The following is an 18,596-nucleotide window of genomic DNA, read 5'->3' as shown; positions in this document are numbered from 1 at the left end:
GAAAAGAAGTTGTCTTCATGTTTAAAATCTTCTTGAGCATAATTTGTTACATTTAATGTGAGCAGTCAATAACCTTGGACACCAAGACTGGCTGACTGTAATAAAAGGAGCAATGAATATTTTTGTTATGTAGGGGAGTGGGGTGTAGTGCTCGGGTTCTTGGGACAACATAAGACATGGGTCAGTATTTTGAAGTATTAGGCAATTACACCAATTTGTTTTCCAAGAAGTTAATGGCTCATATACAGCAATATTACTATTTTTCTCATAGTAATGATTTTATGTCAGTGGTTTTTGCTGCCATCTTAGAATATCCTATTGGAAGGTATCTGGTCAACTTAAAAAAAAACCCAACATTTTGCAGTAATTCAGCAAAAGCAAACCTGTAGAAGAGAATATAGATTGAGAAATGCTTGAAGATCTTTTGTTTGGTTATATTTTGTCCTGGTTTCTCACCTTTAAATACATTCATAAACAAATACTCATGCAGAAATATTGCCAGCATCAGTGAGGAATGCAAGATGGAAACAAGTTATTAATAGGTTATGCTTCCCCAGTAGTTCCTCTAAACCAGCTAACTTAGGACATTTATATTGTCTAGGTTGTTAATGTCTTAAGAACTTTGCTGGCCAGTCTGGATGAAGTTAAGAAGGAGAGAGAACAACTGGAAAATGACCTAAAATCTGTGAATTTTGACATGACAAGCAAATTCCTGACTGCACTTGCACAGGATGGTGCTATAAATGAGGAGGCTATCTCTGTGACTGAGTTGGACAGAATTTATGGAAGTTACACACAGAAAGTGCAGGAGTCCTTAAAAAAGCAGGAAGAACTTCTCAAAAACATTCAGGTACAACACTTTGCATGTTTTCTTTTCTCCTAAACTAAGAGCAATGATACTTCTACCTGTCTAGTACTTTAGAAGTCTCACTTTGCTTTCTAGTCTGTTTTGCTTTTTATTCTGTCATATGTCAGTTGATACTTCTTTATGTCTCAATCACTGAAAAAATACAGTGATGTCTTTGTGTTCACTAGAAAGAAATGGCAATGTTTAGCAGGCTCTCCCTACAGCTCCAGTGTAAATTCTCTTGGACCTTTTCTTGGCACAATTCTGCAGATGGTTTTGTCCTTGAAAGAAGTTTTAAGTGGTGTTTTAAAAAGTTTTTGGGTTTTTGTTTTTTTCCCACTCACTCTATTTTAATTCTTCCTGGGATAACAGAAGATGTGTCCTTACTGTCTAGTAGAAGACATTTTGAGTCTCTGAAGTACAGCTTGGTTTATTCCTAATTGCTCTTTACAATATATGCTTGACTTCCAGTATGTGCAGAGCTCTTTGAAGTAAAACTTAATAGCGTTTCTCTTATTTATAAATTCCGTCTTAATTTATCAGAGACTGGTACCTGGAACATCTGGCAAAAGGAGGTCTTAGTGCTTGGAGAAAAGATAATGGCAGCTTAAGTAATGATGGAGACTTTTTCCAAAAGGGAAAAAATTTTCTTAAATGACCATATACACCATGCTTAGCAAGGATTTTATATTTGGATATTTTTAGCACAACATAGTTAAAAAATCTTCATGGGTATTACTTTAATGTTTGAATGTTCTGGAGTTCAAGTTTGTTGGCTTCTGGCAGTTGAAACAGTCTTTTTAAGTGTGCTTGTTTATTTTTCTAAAAGAAATGAGATGTAAATAGGTGATCCTTCTGTAAGTTTTCCTCTTCCGTGTCCTTTTAATAGTTTGCCAATGTCAACCAAATTTGAAGTAATGCTTCTTAAAAATACTGACTTTTCAGCATGATTTTATGAATATCAATGGAAGTTAGTACAGGAGAGAGCCTAATTAGTATAGCCCTGGAAAGAGAGTCTGCAGGATGAGCTTGAGAATTATTAAAGGCAGCCCACAACAGAACAGGTAATTAAGTGGGGATACCTAGTGCCAGTGAGTTAACATATGTAGTTCTGAAATATACATTATAATAGTCACTGTGCTTGGCAGGTAGCAAGGAAGTCCAGTGTGGATGGGAGATGAGGAAAAGCAGGTACTGGGGAAAATAGAAGCAATGACTAAGAGGGGAAAAAGAAAGCAAAACATACAGAATCTTATATGGAACTAGCTTGCGTTATTTGCACTGTTTATTCTCTTCTTTTAAGAACGCGCATCAGGATTTTTCAAAGATGAAACAATCAAACAACGAATCTAATTTAAGAGAAGAAGTCTTGAAGAACTTAGCTGTAGCAAATGACAACTTTGTGGAACTTGTAGCCAATTTAAAAGAAGGCACAAAGGTATGGTAATGCTTAAGGGATTGAAAGGATGCTTTTTTATGTGTACAATGAGATGTGAATCAAAAATTATAATAAACTTTGGAGACATGGTAGCTGACAAGTGCATTTTTGAGGATTTTACTACTGAAGCGAGGACAGTGAGTTGATTGAATTTTGATTGTTTCAAGAGCTATGAAATGCTTCTTTGTTCCTATCTGAAAAGTAAGCTTTTCTGAGCAATAGGATAACTTGTTAATTACAGTTGAGTAAATTATGCTGAAGCACCCGGATGAGCCATTTTATCTGAGAAATTCTTTCATCTGTTCTCCCATGGTATTTAATCACCTTATAAAATTGGTATTTTAAATGCTGTTACTGCATACATGAGAAATAATGAGGAGAGCTGTATTTAGCTTGCTTTTTTTGCGCTCGGCATCTGGAAGGTGTCTTATGGCTTCTGTACTAAATATTTTTTTGCTGGTTTATTGATAGCTCATTAGACTGAAAAAACCCAACCTCTAAGGTATCTATATGAATGAAATGCATGGAATTGAGAGAAACAAAATTAAAAATAAACAATTACCCTTTACAACAATAATAAATAGTTAATCACCAGAAGTGATCCAGTTTTGCTCTGGTTTCAGTACATTTTTTTAGTTATTGCAAACTATTTTTGTATTTATACACCCACACCCACAAACACACCCTCACAAAATTCTATATTATTACAGTGATGGGCCAACAGCAGCTGACTAATTTTGATTTTGAAAAGTACAATAGAATGTACTAGCAAACCTTACTGGAATGACAAGTTCTGGGCACTGTAATAGTACAACACCTATAACTGGATCAATATGTAGAAGTATGCCAGCATAGAGTCTGAAAGTATTGATTGAGCATATTGTGGTTTTATTTTTCTTTACTAGTTTTACAATGAGCTGACAGAAATCCTGCTGAAATTCCAGAACAAGTGCAGTGACATTATCTTTGCTCGCAAGACTGAAAGAGATGAACTGCTCAAGTAAGATTTCAATGTTTTGTTAAAGCATTGCAGAAATGTTAAAAGTATTTATCAGAAATTTATCTTTGGGGACATGTTTATTATGATGAAATGAGAAAGAAAGAATAGGTTTGATAAGCCTATCACTTCTTTACTTTAATCCCAGTCCTACTCTCATCTCTCCTAGGAAAGTGATAGGAGAAATAAATGGAAAAATATACTTTGAAATCTGCTCTGTTGTTCCTGTGTGCAGTTCAGCACAAATTTGTTTCATATTATGATTTCACTATATTCTTTTTCGCATGCATTTGTTAGTTAATTTATTTTCTTTCCTTTGAGGAACTTCTGATTTCCACACCCTGCTCCTGCTGTCAATTTAGCTTGAGAAATTAGGTGCTTCATTGTATGATTTCTTCCATGTCTTCAGAGTGATGGGGGGAAAGCATCAGTATTCTACTTGCTCTGCAGTCTGCTCTAGTCTCATACTTTATCATTGCTTAGATACATGGATTGCTTACAATTCTGGGGAGAGAAAAACATTTTGTCCTTCATGTGAGGAAGAGTGTTTGATGTCATTGTCCCCTATAAGAGATCAGACCTAGTATAGTATGTTTCAGATGTGATTTTTAGGCTCTTCTCTTAAGAGGAAAGCATAATTGAAAAGGTTTGTCATTTAATCAGTGTTCTTCAGCAAAGCACATAGCCTTTTATAAGAAATGACTTGATCCTAAAATTTTGGTTGGTGAAGCTGCAGTTATTCTGTGTACTTGCCATCTTAGAAATGAGTTGCTCAGCCCTCAATTTTTACCTTTCCAAACTTGATCCTTTGTAGAATTGTTATTTTTCATTTGGGCTCTGTACTTGTAAACAAAGTCTGAGTTACAACACCTTCTGCCTTTATTTGGCCTCCTACATTCATGTAGTTTGGAAGCTATTAGGCTGCCTAACTGAGGCAGAGGTCTGACTATCTCACATCTCTACAATGTTTATGTTCAGTGTTAAGGCTGCAGGGTTAGTGTTAATAGAACATTCTGCTGAGTCTTGCTGTGCTCTTTTACTGTTTTGGCTAATGTTATGATGTATACCCAGTACTGAGTTAGAACATTAAGACATTACTAGAAAATAAATGTAACAGTTAATCAGAGAGTTGGCTAGAGGATGGTTTCCGTGTAAGTGATTTGGACTCCAAATTTAGTTTGAGCTAGCTCAGTGATCATGCTTTAAATATTTGACTTACGCTACTGCATCTTTTTGGCTTAACTGGCTGCAGTGTATAACGAACCATTCTTAGACTAACCTGCATGTTTGCTCTTCTGTTTTTAATAGAGATTTGCAGCAAAGCATTGCTAGGGAGCCCAGCGCTCCCTCCATTCCGCTGCCTACGTATCAGACCACGCCAGCAGCAGGAAGTAAGCCAGCAGCATCGCCCGCTCCCACTCCAGCCCCGAGAACCATGGTGGTAAATACATGCTGCAGAATTAGTGGGTTGAAAATACTGCATCTGTACTTGAGAACTCTGAACTGATCTGTAATTTGTGTGTATCACTCCATAGTATACTGGTGTGGTTGGAAAGGTGTTGAAGTGAAATAGAGGGCAAAATTTTAAGGCTTTGCAGAGAGGTGTGTTATGTACTATTCATATTCATCATTTCTGGATTTGAAATTAAAAGCTTACTGCCATTTAGATGCTTTGTTTAGATGCTTTTGTCTTACCTGTATAGAGGAAATATAGAATGTCTGTTTAAAATGAAAATAAAAATGAATTAATCATATAACCACAGCTTTTGATTCCAAGTCTTCAATAAAGAAGCTCCAACTTAATTTACTTTCTCTTGTTAGGGGACTAAACCACAGCCACCAGCAAGGCCACCACCACCAGTGATTTCTGCAGCAAGCAGTTCCTCTTCTGCATTAGCGCCCTCTGGAACAGCTGCAGCTCCTGCTGCTGCTCCAGCTCCTACTCCAGGAGCCAGTGCACCTGCAGCAAGCACTGCACCTTCACAGGCACAGGGACCACCTTACCCAACTTATCCCGGTTACCCAGGGTAAGTTACGGGAGCACTTAAGCAGATTTTTTGTTACCCTGTTACTTAAAAGCACTTTTTCTTGTTTGTAACATTTTAACATTAGTCATTGTTAAAGTTGAAGGTTTGGTTGCTGTTTGAGGGAAGGAATTTTTTGGTTGGTTGGTTTTTTGGCTGGTTGGGGTTTTTTGTTTTTTTGGATTGGGGTTTTTTTGTTTTTTGTTAGTTTTAGTCATGTAACTCTTGTAGGAATCATTTGCTTGTACCTTTTGTGGGAAGGTACATTTTAAGTGTTTACAGTTCATCTTCTTTAAAGGAGAAGGAAAATAGGGCTGCATTTCCTTAACTGTGGTTTGTTGATTATTGCCAACACTTGCATAATCATTTGGTGGTGGCTAGCTCAAAAACATTGGCATATCTTATTTTTCAAGTCTTTAGTATGATACTAAGATACTGAAAAATACAGAGAAAATTCCAGTTAAGTAGTGCTTTCTTCTGATGTTTTTTTTCCATCTTCCTTGTGTCGTCACAAGGAAATAAAGGCAGCTGTGTTCTCCTCTAGTAGCAGGCTCAGCAAATGTTGAAATATACACAATGTTATTAAAGATTTGAGAATTAATTTAGATCACTTCTAGTTCTAGCAAGTTGCCTTTACTCCACCTTCTGTCTGCATTTCTGTTCCCTGCACTGTTAATAGTTTTCATGTTTGCTCCTTGAAAGTTACCATATTCCCTGCTGCACTCAAAGCAAAATGAAAGGAAAGCATTTGTGGAGCCTGCATGTCTGTTTGTATCTATTAATGAGTTCTTTTTGCAAATTACCATCATTGGTGTTTTTCAACTCAGGTATGCTGTTTTTTCCCCCCACACAGGTATTGCCAGATGCCAATGCCAATGGGCTATAATCCATACATGTATGGTCAGTATAATCTGCCATATGCACCCTCACCTGTGTATCAAACTCCTGGGCAGCCACCATATCCACCACCTCAACAGCCTGGATACCCTTTTCCTCAACAGCCTTATTATCAGCAATAATGTCTCTGCAAAGAAGCTCTGCTTGTTAAAATTTGGGAGAAATTGGCAATAAGTGTACTAAAACTTCTAGCTTCCGTTAGTGTACCATACTGAACTGTATGCAGCTATAACTCCTGTCTCTTGTTAACTGCTCCAAAATGTCTAGATCAGTTTTTATGACACTAAACACTTTGAAGGATCTACTGCAGTGGTTTAGACCATAGACTAATGCCAGAATTTGAGCCTAATTCAGCGGTCTGAAGCAGTACAGTACATTTTGGTTAGACCAAAATATTTGTTTGCAAAAATCCTCTAAGTAACAAATAGGTTCAGATGAGAAAAACAAAGCAGTGTGTGCACTGGGTGTGATTTATTCTACAGAACCATATAGCATTTCCTTCTATACTCTATTAGTTTGTATTTTTTTTAGTTTAGTTAAAATATGCTATTTTGTCTAATAATCAAGCCCTTGTAAATCATCAGTAAAAAGAAATAAATTACTTAAGAACGGTTTAAACACTTGGCATTCTCATTACCATAAAAATGTGTTTTGTGTGTCTGTAGATTGTTTCATTTGTCCCTTGACTTTCGTAACATAAAGAAGTTCTCAAGGGTTTAGCCTTACAAGTGAATTTCCACCTCTTTTCCGTGATTCTGTATTTTTGTGACAGAATCTATAATTAGCCCTTTAAGTGTTGGTAGATGAAGTCTTACAGGTAGTTTTCCTATAACTTTGAAATGCATTGGACTGAAATACATGTATTACTATTTTTCAAGAATGGTTGCTCTCATCTGCAGGATACTATGTAAAAGAAGGGAGGTCCGGGTCCTTTTACAGGACCAGTGAGTAGTTGTTCTAACTTGTGTTTTCCAAAGAAATGGTGGTGGAAATTGTGTTATGGCTCAAAATAGGGCAACTATTGATTGCTGGAGCTTTGCAGTTTGCTTTTCAAATGTTTGCTTTTTTTCCCCTTGAAAAAATAGATGTATTCCCTCAGGGAGCTTGTTTTCAGTAGAAAACGGTCTTTTTTTTGGGTGGGGGGGGAAGAAAATCTTATGAGTTAAAGCACATTGAATGTTTACTTTTGGATCCATCATCTCAAGGGATAAATAACCTTGCACTGCATTTTACATAAGGTAGTGAAGAATCTTAAGTTTGGGGTTAATGGCTTCTACCAAATATTTGCTAACCAATTTTCAGCCTTTTCTCTTTCTAACAGGCTTGTCTAATGAGGGATTCTCCTTTCATTTAGCCCTTGATAAGAGTTGGTTCTGTGGGACAGTACATTTTATGAATGCTTCATAGAAGATGTTCTGGCCTTACAGAATAACTATAACAGTACCTGTGTTATAAAAAGTTACTCCTTTGTTTTTCTATTAAAGTGCCTGATTAAGATATCGAGGTATATTTTAATGTAGGTGTTTAGAGGTGCCAGTTATTGTAGCATCTGGGTGGAATCCTCACTGGATCATGAATATTCTTCCTCATAAAGAAAGCAGCATTTGTATTCATATGAGCTTCTTTCTTTCTGTCTCAAGTTCCTCTTGCTGTGTGATCATCCCAGTTACTGTGTGAAGACTCCTTGTCTTTAATACTTGCTAACCCCTGTAGAAAATGTAGATCAAAAGGTAGAAATGAACACCCCTTATAGAACTTATTGAGTACCTAATTCTAAACAAATTTGTTAATCTGTAGAAGCTCAGTGATTTGGGGAACATGATGGGGTAAGGGAATACAGCACCATAGATGAAACCACTGCACAAAGACAGGTGCTTTGCATTTCTTCATAAACATTGCTGAATGGGGTGGCACAGAAACCTCTCTTTTTTTTTTTTTTTTTTCCCTGATGAGAGGACATGAGGCAAGCGAGGACAATGAGAAAAAGCTAGGAATATAACTGTTTGGAAACAGCAATCAGAACTTGATTTTATGCTAACAGGAAAAACAGTAGTTTTCCACTAATTTCACTGTGTCAATGTGCAAGTGCAAGTTTAATGCAACCTTTTAAAGTCCAAATTTTTAGTATGCCATGGGCTGTAGGTTTTTCAGTTCACAAATCAGATGCATTTGAGCTATTGTGTAAATTTGTTTTTAGTGCCTCGATTGATAAAACTTATTTTCATGCTGTATAAAAAAAGTAATTTGTTCCAGCATAAAGATTCTTAGAACTGAAATTTCCTTTTTAAAATTTCATAGATCTGGAATTGCTGTCAAAACATTTTTTCTGGTTGTGTTTCTGCTTGCTTTAGTCTATTATTTGAATATGTGTAGAAATCTATGCACTATGTTCAGTTTTTCTCTTTTTTTTTTTTTTCCTAAAGAGAACAGAAAAATCCAGACATGTTATGTATCTGCTTTTAAGCATGCAGTTGTCATGACTTTGGTTGAAATGTTACCTTGTTCTTCTATAGTTTATTAAAAAAAAATCAGTTAGAAAACCTGATTTCATGGTGTTTCTCTCAACTCCTTTGGGTTCAGACAAGTGTTATTTTGCAAAGGATGGAAACAAGTTAGGGCTCCAAAGAATGTTTGTGCTGTGGTGAAGGCGTATCAGCTACAGCTGCTGGGTAATAATAACAGCCACATTCAGATCCTGGTAGTTGTGTTTATTTCCAAAGCTGATGGAGTGTATTTCCCTCTGTTTATATGAGGAGAAAATGATTAAGATTGATTTCATGGTTCTGTGCCTTCAGAAACTTGTATTTCAAGTTTGCTTTTGTGAACTCCTGTTCAGGCTGGGTTACACGAGACTCCAAGCATCATGGGCATTAAAGCCTGGGTTGCAAGAAAAGGGATTGTAAGGGCAGCTAATAACAGCAGATAAACAGTCCCCATGGGCACTCCAAGAAGTCAATTTATTTTTAATTTTTTTTTTTTTGTTTGTTTTAAAGGCTTTATAATGCCATGCTTGTTTCAATTGCTGTGTGGAAGGAAAAGTTTACAACCGGGTCCTTTCAGAGACTTTGAAATCAAGTGTCACCCTGATTTTTTTAAGATTTTCTAAAGCCTTCTGAGTTTACATTCTTGTAGAAAACTTTCTCACGCAACTTTCTGTAAACAACCTATTGTTTTGCATTCCTTCACAGAGGCGGAGAACTTTGATGTACTGGTAGTTTGTCCAGTGTCGTTGGAGAGGTGGCACGTTCACCCTCCAATCCACTGGCGCCTTTTGAGAACTATAAATGTTGGAGTCGGAGGAAATAAATTAGTCTCTTCATCGTGACCATAGCTGTGGTGCGTCGTTTTTGCTTGTGTCCTCTGGTGACATCTGGTGGCCGCCGGCGTATACTACAGCTTAGGTCGGGTGAGAGTGTGCTTACCCCCCCTCCTCTTTGGCGTTTTGCCTGCTGTTTTAGTGGTGAAAACCTCTATCGGTTTCGGGATGGAATCTCTGATTTTGGATCTCTGGAGGGATGTCCTGGAGAGGAAACGTGTTTCCGTCTCCTGGAGTGATTTTGAAAGGCTGTTTTTGTGGGCGAGGCAGCAGGGTTTCTTTTCCGACCCTAGGGAGGCGATGTCCCGAGAGATGTGGTCTCAAGTGGGGGGCAGTCTCATGGAAGCCCTGTTTGATGATTGCTCTGTGGACGTTGGGCCATTGCTGGTGCAATGGAAAATGTTAGACGCGGCTTGGCCGGGGTCTGAATTTTGTAGCTCTCGGAGCTCTTTGCGGGGACCGTCCGTCTCGGACGTGGACGACAGGGAATTTGAGTTCATGCAGGATGCAGGCGCTTCCCCTTCTCCCCGAGACGGTGAGCCGGAAGACTGCTCCTCCTCTGAGGTGAATCAGGCTCCCAGCCCGCTAGCCTCGAGCGAGCGGTCGGCGAAGCCGGCTCGGCCGCCTCGCCCCGCCCCGCGCCGCAGGCGCAGTAAGCCGGGGGAAAGACGGCCCTCTCTTTGTGCCTTCCCGGCGCTCGGGGGCGAAGCGGGGCCCGTGGATCAGCCCTCGCCTCTGATTGCGTCTGATTCGGTGAGGACGCTTTGTCCGAAGTGCGGTGTTTCTACGACATACCCCCTGGGGCCGGCGAGAGCGGGCTCGCCCGCTTCGATCTCGGATTCGTCTTCTGGGGGGAGATCATCTCTCATTTCTGAGCCTGTGCAACCTGCTGGGCATGCGCCGGCAGTGTAAGCCGCCGAAGGCGGGGCGTTGGTCGGTGTTCCGCCAGGCCCCGCCCCAGCAGGCGGGCAGCCCGCCCCGCTCCGCCCGGCGGGGGCGGTGCCCGCTGCGCGGCTGCGCGCCACGCGTCCGACGCTCCTTGGGGCCGTGCCGGACTCCCTTGTGTCGCCCTGCGGTGACGTACCTCCGCGCGCCGCGGCTCTCTCTGCACCCCACCCCTCCCCTGCGCCGGGGGAGGGGGTGCCGGGTTTGCGGTCCGCGCTGGCGCCTGTGTCCGCCGCGGTGCCCTCTGCCAGTGCTGCGGTGGACGGCACTGCCGAGCTGCCGGCTGGTTCGGCTCCGCCTCCCCCGCCTGCCGCGGGGGCTGAGGCTGCGGCGCAGCGGGGCGCTGAGGTGTTTACCTTTAGCGCGACTGCTGACGCGGCCGGCGGGAGATCGGTGGGTTCCCGTGGCCGCGGATCCTCCCCATCGGCTTTGTGGACCCTCCCCGCCTGCCAGGTGACCGTGCGTCCGAGGGACCACGGGCGGTTTTGGCAGGAGGTCCTAGATAAGGCCGACGAGGTGTGCGACTCTGCTTCCTCGCAGCGTCTGCAGGATCGCGGAGGAGGCTCCTCTGGCTCTGCTGATGCTGCGGGGGCCGTGGTGTCAAGTGACGTTGCACTGCCCCGCAGTCAAGCGGCTGCCGCTGTCCCTGTGGAACCCACGGGACGGGACACGGCAGATGATGCAACCTTACCAGGGGATCCCCAGGCTTTCCCTGTGCTCAGGGGTGTTACTCACAGCACGCATCAGCCTTTATCGTTTAAGATACTGAAAGAAATCCGTGATACCGTTGCCCAGCATGGTGTTGGATCTGCTGAAGTTATGCAGACGCTCCAAATGCTTGCTGCTGACATGCGGACACCTTCCAACATCCGTTCTGTGGCACGTGCTCTTTTTGACCCTGTGCAGTTTGACGTTTTTGAGGACAAGTGGACTCGTTTGGTGGCCAGCGCAGTGCAAAGGAATGCTACGCGGGGGCCTCAGGATCCCAGGAGTGCGGTTGGCGCTGACATGTTGCTGGGCACAGGCAGTTATGCTGATCCTCAGGAGCAAGCTGGATACGGTCCCCTTGTGCTTGACCAGTGCCAGACGCTAGGCTTGGCAGCACTGGTTCAGACCCTGGGAATGGCTGCTCCGCTGGAGCCGTTTGCGACCATTGTCCAGGGGGTCGATGAGCCTTTCATGAAATTTGCAGGGAGACTGACTGCCTCTGTGGAGAGGCAGTTAGCAGATCCTGAGGCAAGGAGACTTGTGCTTGCGAACCTGGCCAGGAGCAACCGTAACGCGGACTGTAAGAGAGTCATACGTGCTCTTCCTGGTGCAGCTACTGTCTCGCAGATGGCAAAGGCCTGTGCAGACCTCAGCCCCTCGGTTCAAAAGATGGCTGCCTGGGATACTGCTGCACAGCCGGTCTGGGTGGTGCCGCAGGGCTGGCAGCAGCAGTGGGGGAATGCTCGGGCCAGCACCAAAAAGGGGAAACGGCAAGTGGAGCGCGAAGGGGAAGCATGCCCAGACACAAGTTCCTCTCCAGACCCCAGAGCCCATAGAGGTTTGCTCAGCCAGCTTGCAGCCAGCACCTGCGGCTCAGCAGGTGTGGATGTCTGCACAGCAGCAACAGTTGTTTTAGAATCTTGTAAAATACACAAGGTTCCCCTGGATGCCTTTGGTCCCTTGGGTGAAGGTATGAGTGCTTTCCTTATGGGGAGGTCTAGTGCCACCCTTCAGGGCATCATTGTGCACCTGGGTCTCATTGATGCAGACTTCACAGGGCAGATTTGTGCAATGGTTTCCACACCCACCCCCCCTGTCACGATCCCGAAGGGGACACGGCTTGCTCAACTTGTACCTTTTAAGTCTTCTGTTCACAGGACGGCTGACCGGCCGCGTGGGGCCAGCGGTTTTGGGTCCACTGGGCTGCCTCAAGTTCAATGGACCGCTGTCCTGACCAAAGACCGTCCCGAGATGTCATGTACTCTGTCCATCCCTGGTGTGACGCCGTCAGAGATTTGCCTCCGTGGGCTTCTCGATAGCGGCGCTGACGTCACGGTCTCTCCCTTGCCACCTGGCCTCTGGACTGGCCCCTGAATACAGTGGAGACGTCTGTCGCAGGACTGGGGGGAACGGCGCGATATTACGTGAGCCAGCGGTCCGTGCCAGTCACGAACCCAGAGGGACAGACGGCCTGGGTTAGGCCGCATGTTACTTCTACTCCTGCTAACGTCTGGGGGAAGGGATGTTCTGTCTGCATGGGGGGTGCGCACTGGGACGGGTTTTTGATGGGGGCCACTGCGATGAAGGGCGCAGTCCTTCGCCTCCTATATGGTGGCTGTGTCCTACGCCTCCTATATGGTGGCTGGTGGACACAGCTGTTTGGGAGAACCAGTGGCCCCTCCCTCAAGATAAATTGAGTGCCCTTCGAGATCTAGTGCAGGAGCAGTTGGACCAGGGTCATCTGGAGCCTTCTACCAGTCCCTGGAACACTCCTGTCTTCTGCATCAAGAAGAAATCTGGGAAATTGAGGTTGTTACAAGACCTCCAAAAGGTCAATACCATGATGGAAAGCATGGGAGCATTGCAGGTGGGCATGCCATCATCTACCATGCTTCCTGCAGATTGGCCGATCTTCATTGTGGATTTGAAGGATTGTTTCTTCACAATTTCTTTGCATACCTATGACAGACCAAAATTTGCCTTCTCGATGCCAGCAATCGACAATGCTGAGCCTGCACAGCGATATCAATGGAGAGTTTTGCCCCAGGGGATGTGCAATTCCCTGGCCATATGCCAATGGTATGTGGCTTGTGCCTTGTCTGGAGTTCGCAAGCAGTTTCCTGGTGCACATCTGCATCATTATATGGATGACATTTTGGTGGCTGCTTCCACCCAGGATGAGCTGTTGAGGATTCAGCCTCGGTTGCTTGATGCTTTGCATGCGCATGGACTGCAGGTGGCTCCAGAAAAGGTTCAATGACAACCTCCTTGGAAGTATTTTGGGGTCAAAATTCTGGAACGGACAATCCAACACCAGGAGTTGCAATTTGGGCATTCGATGAAGACGCTGAATGATGCCCAGAAATTGATGGGTGTCATCACTTGGTTACATCTGTACCTGGGACTAACTGACGCACAGCTGTCTCCTCTGTATGATTTGTGGAAAGGAGACTCTGATCTAAAATCGCCTCGCACATTGACCCCTGAGGCGCGTCAGGTGCTGGAGGAGGTTCAGCGGGCTGTTTCTGCCCGCCAAGTTTATCGCATTGATCTCTCTGTTGATGTCACTGTGTTCGTTACCACTCCAGATTCGCATCCCACAGGTATCATTGGCCAATGGAGTGACAAATGGTCCGATCCCTTGCACATCTTGGAATGGGTTTTCCTGCCCCATCAGCCACAGATGATGGCAACTGAATTGGCTGAGTTGCTTGCTCGCTTGATAATCAAATGCCGGCAACGGTGTTTGCAATTGATGGGTGCGGATCCCGCAAAGATTATACTCCTGGTATCCCGGCAGGACTTTGACTGGAGCTTTGCACGTGTGTCCCTGCGATGTGATCTGGAAAACTTTTTAGGGCAGATCACTTATCATCTGCTCAGCCACAAGCTACTGCAGGTGGCGAAATCCACACAAATTTCTTTGCGGCCCAAAAATAGTCAGGACAAGGGCCCACCGTCTTTACTGATGGTGTGGGGAAGATGGGAAAGGCCATTGCTACTTGAAAGGATGGATCTGAGTGGCAGGTTCTGGAAGGTCATCAGGATGGCTCAGCCCAAGTGGTTGAATTGTGGGTTGCTGTCATGGCATTTGAGAGATTTTCCCAGGAACCTTTCAATTTGGTCACAGATTCCGCCTATGTGGCCGACATTGCACAGCGATTGGGTCATTCGGTCTTGAAGGAGGTCAGTAATCCTGCCTTGTTTAATTTACTGAAGACCTTGTGGTGTGCCATTCAGGCCTGGGTTCATCCATTTTACGTTCTGCATGTGAGGAGTCACACCAGTTTGCCAGGGTTTGTGGCAGAAGGTAACACAAGGGCTGACAAGTTGGCTAACCCAGAGTGGGTAGCACCTCAGCCTGACACACTCGTGCAGGCCGAGGCATCGCATGGGTTTTTCCATCAGAACGCACATACCTTGCAGAAGCAGTTTCAGCTAACGCCAACTGAGGCTTGTGACATTGTTGAGTCCTGTGACGACTGCCATGCGCTTGCTCCACCTTTACCAGCCAGGGGTAAACCCCAGAGGTCTTAGGGCCTTGGAGCTTTGGCAGACCGATGTCACACAGATTGCCGAGTTTGGCCGGTTCAAATATGTGCGTGTCATGGTGGACACGTTCACCTCTGCAATGTGGGCTTCTGCTCACACTGGAGAGAAGGCCCGTGATGTCATTGCCCACTGGAGGCAGGCCTTTGCTATTCTGGGCATACCTTCTGCTGTGAAAACCGACAATGGTCCTGCTTACGCTTCACAAAAGGTGCAGCAGTTCTTGCAGTTGTGGGGTGTGTCACACAAGTTTCGTATCCCTCATTCTCCAACTGGTCAAGCTATTGTAGAACGCACTCATGGTACTCTGAAGTGGGTTCTTCAAAAACAAAAATGGGGAATGCAGGGTAAAACCCCGCACAGTTGGTCGGAAAAAGCATTGTACACCATCAATCATCTTACGGTGCAGCAGAATTCAAATAACCCTGTCATTTTGAATCATTATTTCTCGTTGCAGGCTGTGGACGAGGCACATCAGCCTCGAGTGAAGGTTCGAGTGCAGAATTTAGTCACCAAACAGTGGGAAGGTCCTTATGACCTTATCGCTTCGGGGCGCGGGTATGCTTGTGTGTCCACAGATACTGGGGCATGCTGGGTACCTTCGAAGTGTGTTCGCCCTGACCTGCAACTGCAGAGACAGAATCCGGCCAACGGGCAACGTGGAAACCGTGACCAACCTGAAAGGCATCAAGTGGGTGAATCATTGAGTGATGACTCGGATGCAGACGACGCGAGTGATCACTCTGATGATTCCTCCATGAATGGACACTGAACATTGTTCATTTTTCTTTTCCTTTTTTTTTGTTTTTAAACTGAGAAGGGTGAAATGTTGCCCTGATTTTTTAAGATTTTCTAAAGCCTTCTGAGTTTACATTCTTGTAGAAAACTTTCTCACACAACTTTCTGTAAACAACCTATTGTTTTGCATTCCTTCATAGAGGCAGAGAACTTTGATGTACTGGTAGTTTGTCCAGTTTTGTTGGAGAGGTGGCATGTTCACCCTCCAATCCACTGGCACCTTTTGAGAACTATAAATGCTGGAGTCAGAGGAAATAAATTAGTCTTTTCATCGTGACCATAGCTGTGATGTGTCATTTTTGCTTGTGTCCTCTGGTGACAGTCAAGAATTTATTTCATCTTGCATAAAGGCTTTCAATGCAATTAGTAAGAAAAGCAAGTTTTAGGAAGCAAGCTAATAGCAGATCATCAGTGAAATACCAGACTGTTGCAGGGCTGGCAGGTCTTTCTGCAATTTTTTTCTTTATTAACATGGTTTCAGCCCATATGGAAAAAGTGTCTTCTTTCCTGACCACTAATATGACACTGCCAGCTAATGGTGATTCTTTTACTATTGTCCCACTGTTTTGAGTGCTTTTAGAACTGATTTGTGAGATTAAGTTTGAATTAGACTGAATGAAGTCCTTTGCTATTTCCAAGTACCTTGAAGCAATATTTGAACCTTGACATACTGTAGCAACCTCACCCATTGTCAGGTAGCTGAAAATCACAAGAAAATCCTTTGGAAAACACTTTTTCCCCCCTCTGCATTACCTGAGAGATGTGCTTGCTTGTTGCTAAAAAGCGTTCAGTTCTGAAATGACTTGCATCTCAGAAGCTGTTTTCTGGCATGCATTTATCCTGGCAGAACATAAAAATAGACTAAGTTGAGCAATTATGGGTTTGAGTCTTGGTTGTATACTATTAAGCGAAACTGCCTGAATTTTCAAGAGTTCACTATGTATCATTTAAAAGAAACTATTTCGAAAGTTTCAGTGCCTGAAAAGATGAGCTATTACAGCAGAGCAAAAGTCAAAATTGCTTTTTTGTATTGTTTATGGGAAAAGATTTGAGATTCTTGCTGCTTTTGACTAACATTACCCAATATACTAACTTTTTAGGTTTACTATAACTTTTGAAAGGTATACTTGAAATGGTCAGTGTTTCTTTTTTTACAAAATAAATGACTTCTTGTTCATCATGATAGTTAAGTACTGCTAGATTAAAAAAAATGTATTCATTTTTTTAATTGCAGTGCTCTAAGTACTTTCCCTTATGCTTTTGTGTTCTGACAGTCAAAAGTTGAGATTTTTCTGATTTGGACTCAAATTTGGAACTCTGGTAACTTACTGGCAAGCATAGAGTTAATGCTAATCTCAAGTTATGAGTTTAATCTTGCATCTAATTCCCCTAATTGAGTATAATAGTCCCTGGTGCCAACAACTGTATCTCAGTTATTATACTGTGCTTTTTTTTTTTCCTGTTTTTTTTTTTTTTTTGTTTTTTTTTTTTTTTTTTTTTTTTTATGTTTCTAAATCCTTGTGAGAGGCTGGCCACCAATTTTATTAACCAAGTTGTGAAGAAAAACTGTTTACTATCAAGCATGAAAAGGAAGAGGCAACTGCCATTGCAAAATCAGCACCAAGGCTTCACCACAAAATACTACTTTTGGTCCCTTCAGTCCTTTCACCTTTAATCCATTCAGCAGTTCTGTATGGCAACGCCTGTTTGCGTTTGCACTTCCAAGTTCAAGCACTCCTGGGTGCTGGAATGCTGTTCTCGGTGCTGGTAAACTGCTGGAGTGTTTGCTGGTGTGAAGGTAGCCTGTTGCTAACAGCATGTTTTCTAGCCAGGTGGAGTGTGTTGCTGGGAAGGCAGAGCAGTGGAAGGGCCATTCCAAGTGGGCAGCTTGCCTGCAGTCCCTTTCCTTGGAGGCTGAGGTGGTGAGCAACCACATGGATATGGACCTGGCAACTCAGCTGGTCTTGGACTGTGCTCCTGGGACACATGCACACAACAGCTGACAGCATCCAGGTGACAAAAACGTGCTGAGACTTGGCTCTGGCATCATTGTGGGCACTGATGAGATTTATAGTGAAACCAGATTTGACTTCAGGTGACCTTTCACCTAGAGTAACCTGTCCTGTGACCTCAAGTTGTAATACTCCGCCACGGGGGCTGCCCGGGTGCCCAGTCAGTCTGGGGAAATCCTCGGCTGACTGGTCCGTGGGGAGGGGCCGATGGTATCCGGATAGCTCCACCGGTAATGACGAGAGGACTCCTGTGCTGCTATGATCCTTGAGGCTTTATTGTGAGGGAGGTATAGGAGCGGGCAGAGGAGACAGGGAGACAAGCACTCGAGGAGGGAGCAGGCTCCAAGAGCACCGAGGGAAGGTGGGAATGGGTATATAAGGGAAAGGGAGTAGGAGTGGTTAGGGTACAAACTACCCAATGGGAAAAGGGTAGAGGGGAGGAGACAGGATGGGGTGATATACCATAAACCAATAGGGGTACAGAGGAGGAGTGGTTCTATAACAGGAACCAATGGGGGTAACAGAAACAGAGAACTTTCTGGAACTGAGGAATACATTAACTTTGATTGACAGCTAACCGAGGCAGGTGAAACCAAGTAATTGACAGGTTCTTCTAAACTGCTGTTGTCTCCCAAGGGAGTGCAGGGACCCCTCCCACAACTCCCCCTTTCTTATTTACTAAATAAACGTTCCCTAAAATTTTAGTCAAAGTTCTCTTAAAAATGGTCTGGGCTACAGAAATCAGGAAAATAATAATTAAAATCCAAATTAATCCTTTTACAATTGAAACTGCCCACCCAGGAACACCCCATTGCGTGAATATCTTGTTCACCGCGTCCACAGCCCGGGTTTCAGTCTTTAGATCTTGAACTTGCGTCTGGATCCGCTGGATGTTGGCCTGAATGGATGTGCTCTTCGATGATAAATTGAAGCAGCACATCCCCTCAAAGTCCTCGCAGCTATGACCACGGGCAAGCAGCAGGAAGTCTATGGCTGCTCTGTTTTGTAGTGTGGCGTGCCTGGTGGTTTCTTCGTCCGCCAGCAGATCTGATAGTGTGGCGGATA

The 18,596-nt window shown here is 43.8% G+C and overlaps 2 protein-coding genes across 3 annotated transcripts in view; both read left to right on the top strand.

The window, feature by feature from the left end:
- PDCD6IP (programmed cell death 6 interacting protein) overlaps positions 1-9,528 on the top strand; it is a 32,048-nt gene extending 22,520 nt beyond the window's left edge. For both annotated transcript variants that reach the window (XM_053970834.1, XM_053970824.1), the window contains exons 13-18: positions 602-850; positions 2,151-2,285; positions 3,191-3,285; positions 4,591-4,723; positions 5,104-5,309; positions 6,160-9,528. In XM_053970834.1, the coding sequence (XP_053826809.1) occupies positions 602-850; positions 2,151-2,285; positions 3,191-3,285; positions 4,591-4,723; positions 5,104-5,309; positions 6,160-6,325 (984 nt within the window). In that variant the 3' untranslated portion in view covers positions 6,326-9,528. The remainder of the gene's footprint in view (positions 1-601; positions 851-2,150; positions 2,286-3,190; positions 3,286-4,590; positions 4,724-5,103; positions 5,310-6,159) is intronic.
- A 1,135-nt stretch (positions 9,529-10,663) lies between these two features.
- On the top strand, positions 10,664-15,796 carry LOC128803701 (uncharacterized). Its single transcript, XM_053970910.1, has 2 exons — positions 10,664-13,039; positions 15,300-15,796. The coding sequence occupies exon 1, from the start codon at positions 11,284-11,286 to the stop codon at positions 12,544-12,546; it is 1,263 nt and encodes a 420-aa protein (XP_053826885.1). The 5' UTR covers positions 10,664-11,283; the 3' UTR covers positions 12,547-13,039; positions 15,300-15,796.
- The last annotated feature ends 2,800 nt before the right edge of the window (positions 15,797-18,596 follow it).

The sequence above is a fragment of the Vidua macroura genome, chromosome 1 (genome assembly GCF_024509145.1).
Source record: "Vidua macroura isolate BioBank_ID:100142 chromosome 1, ASM2450914v1, whole genome shotgun sequence".
NCBI lineage: Eukaryota > Metazoa > Chordata > Aves > Passeriformes > Viduidae > Vidua > Vidua macroura.
The sequence above is the reverse complement of the archived record's forward strand: the minus strand, read 5'-3'. Positions and strand labels throughout refer to the sequence as shown.

What these genes read in the sequence shown, in the direction of transcription:
- LOC128803701 (XM_053970910.1), top strand. Translation starts at nt 11,284, where the DNA reads ATGCAGACGCTCCAAATGCTTGCTGCTGACATGCGGACACCTTCCAAC.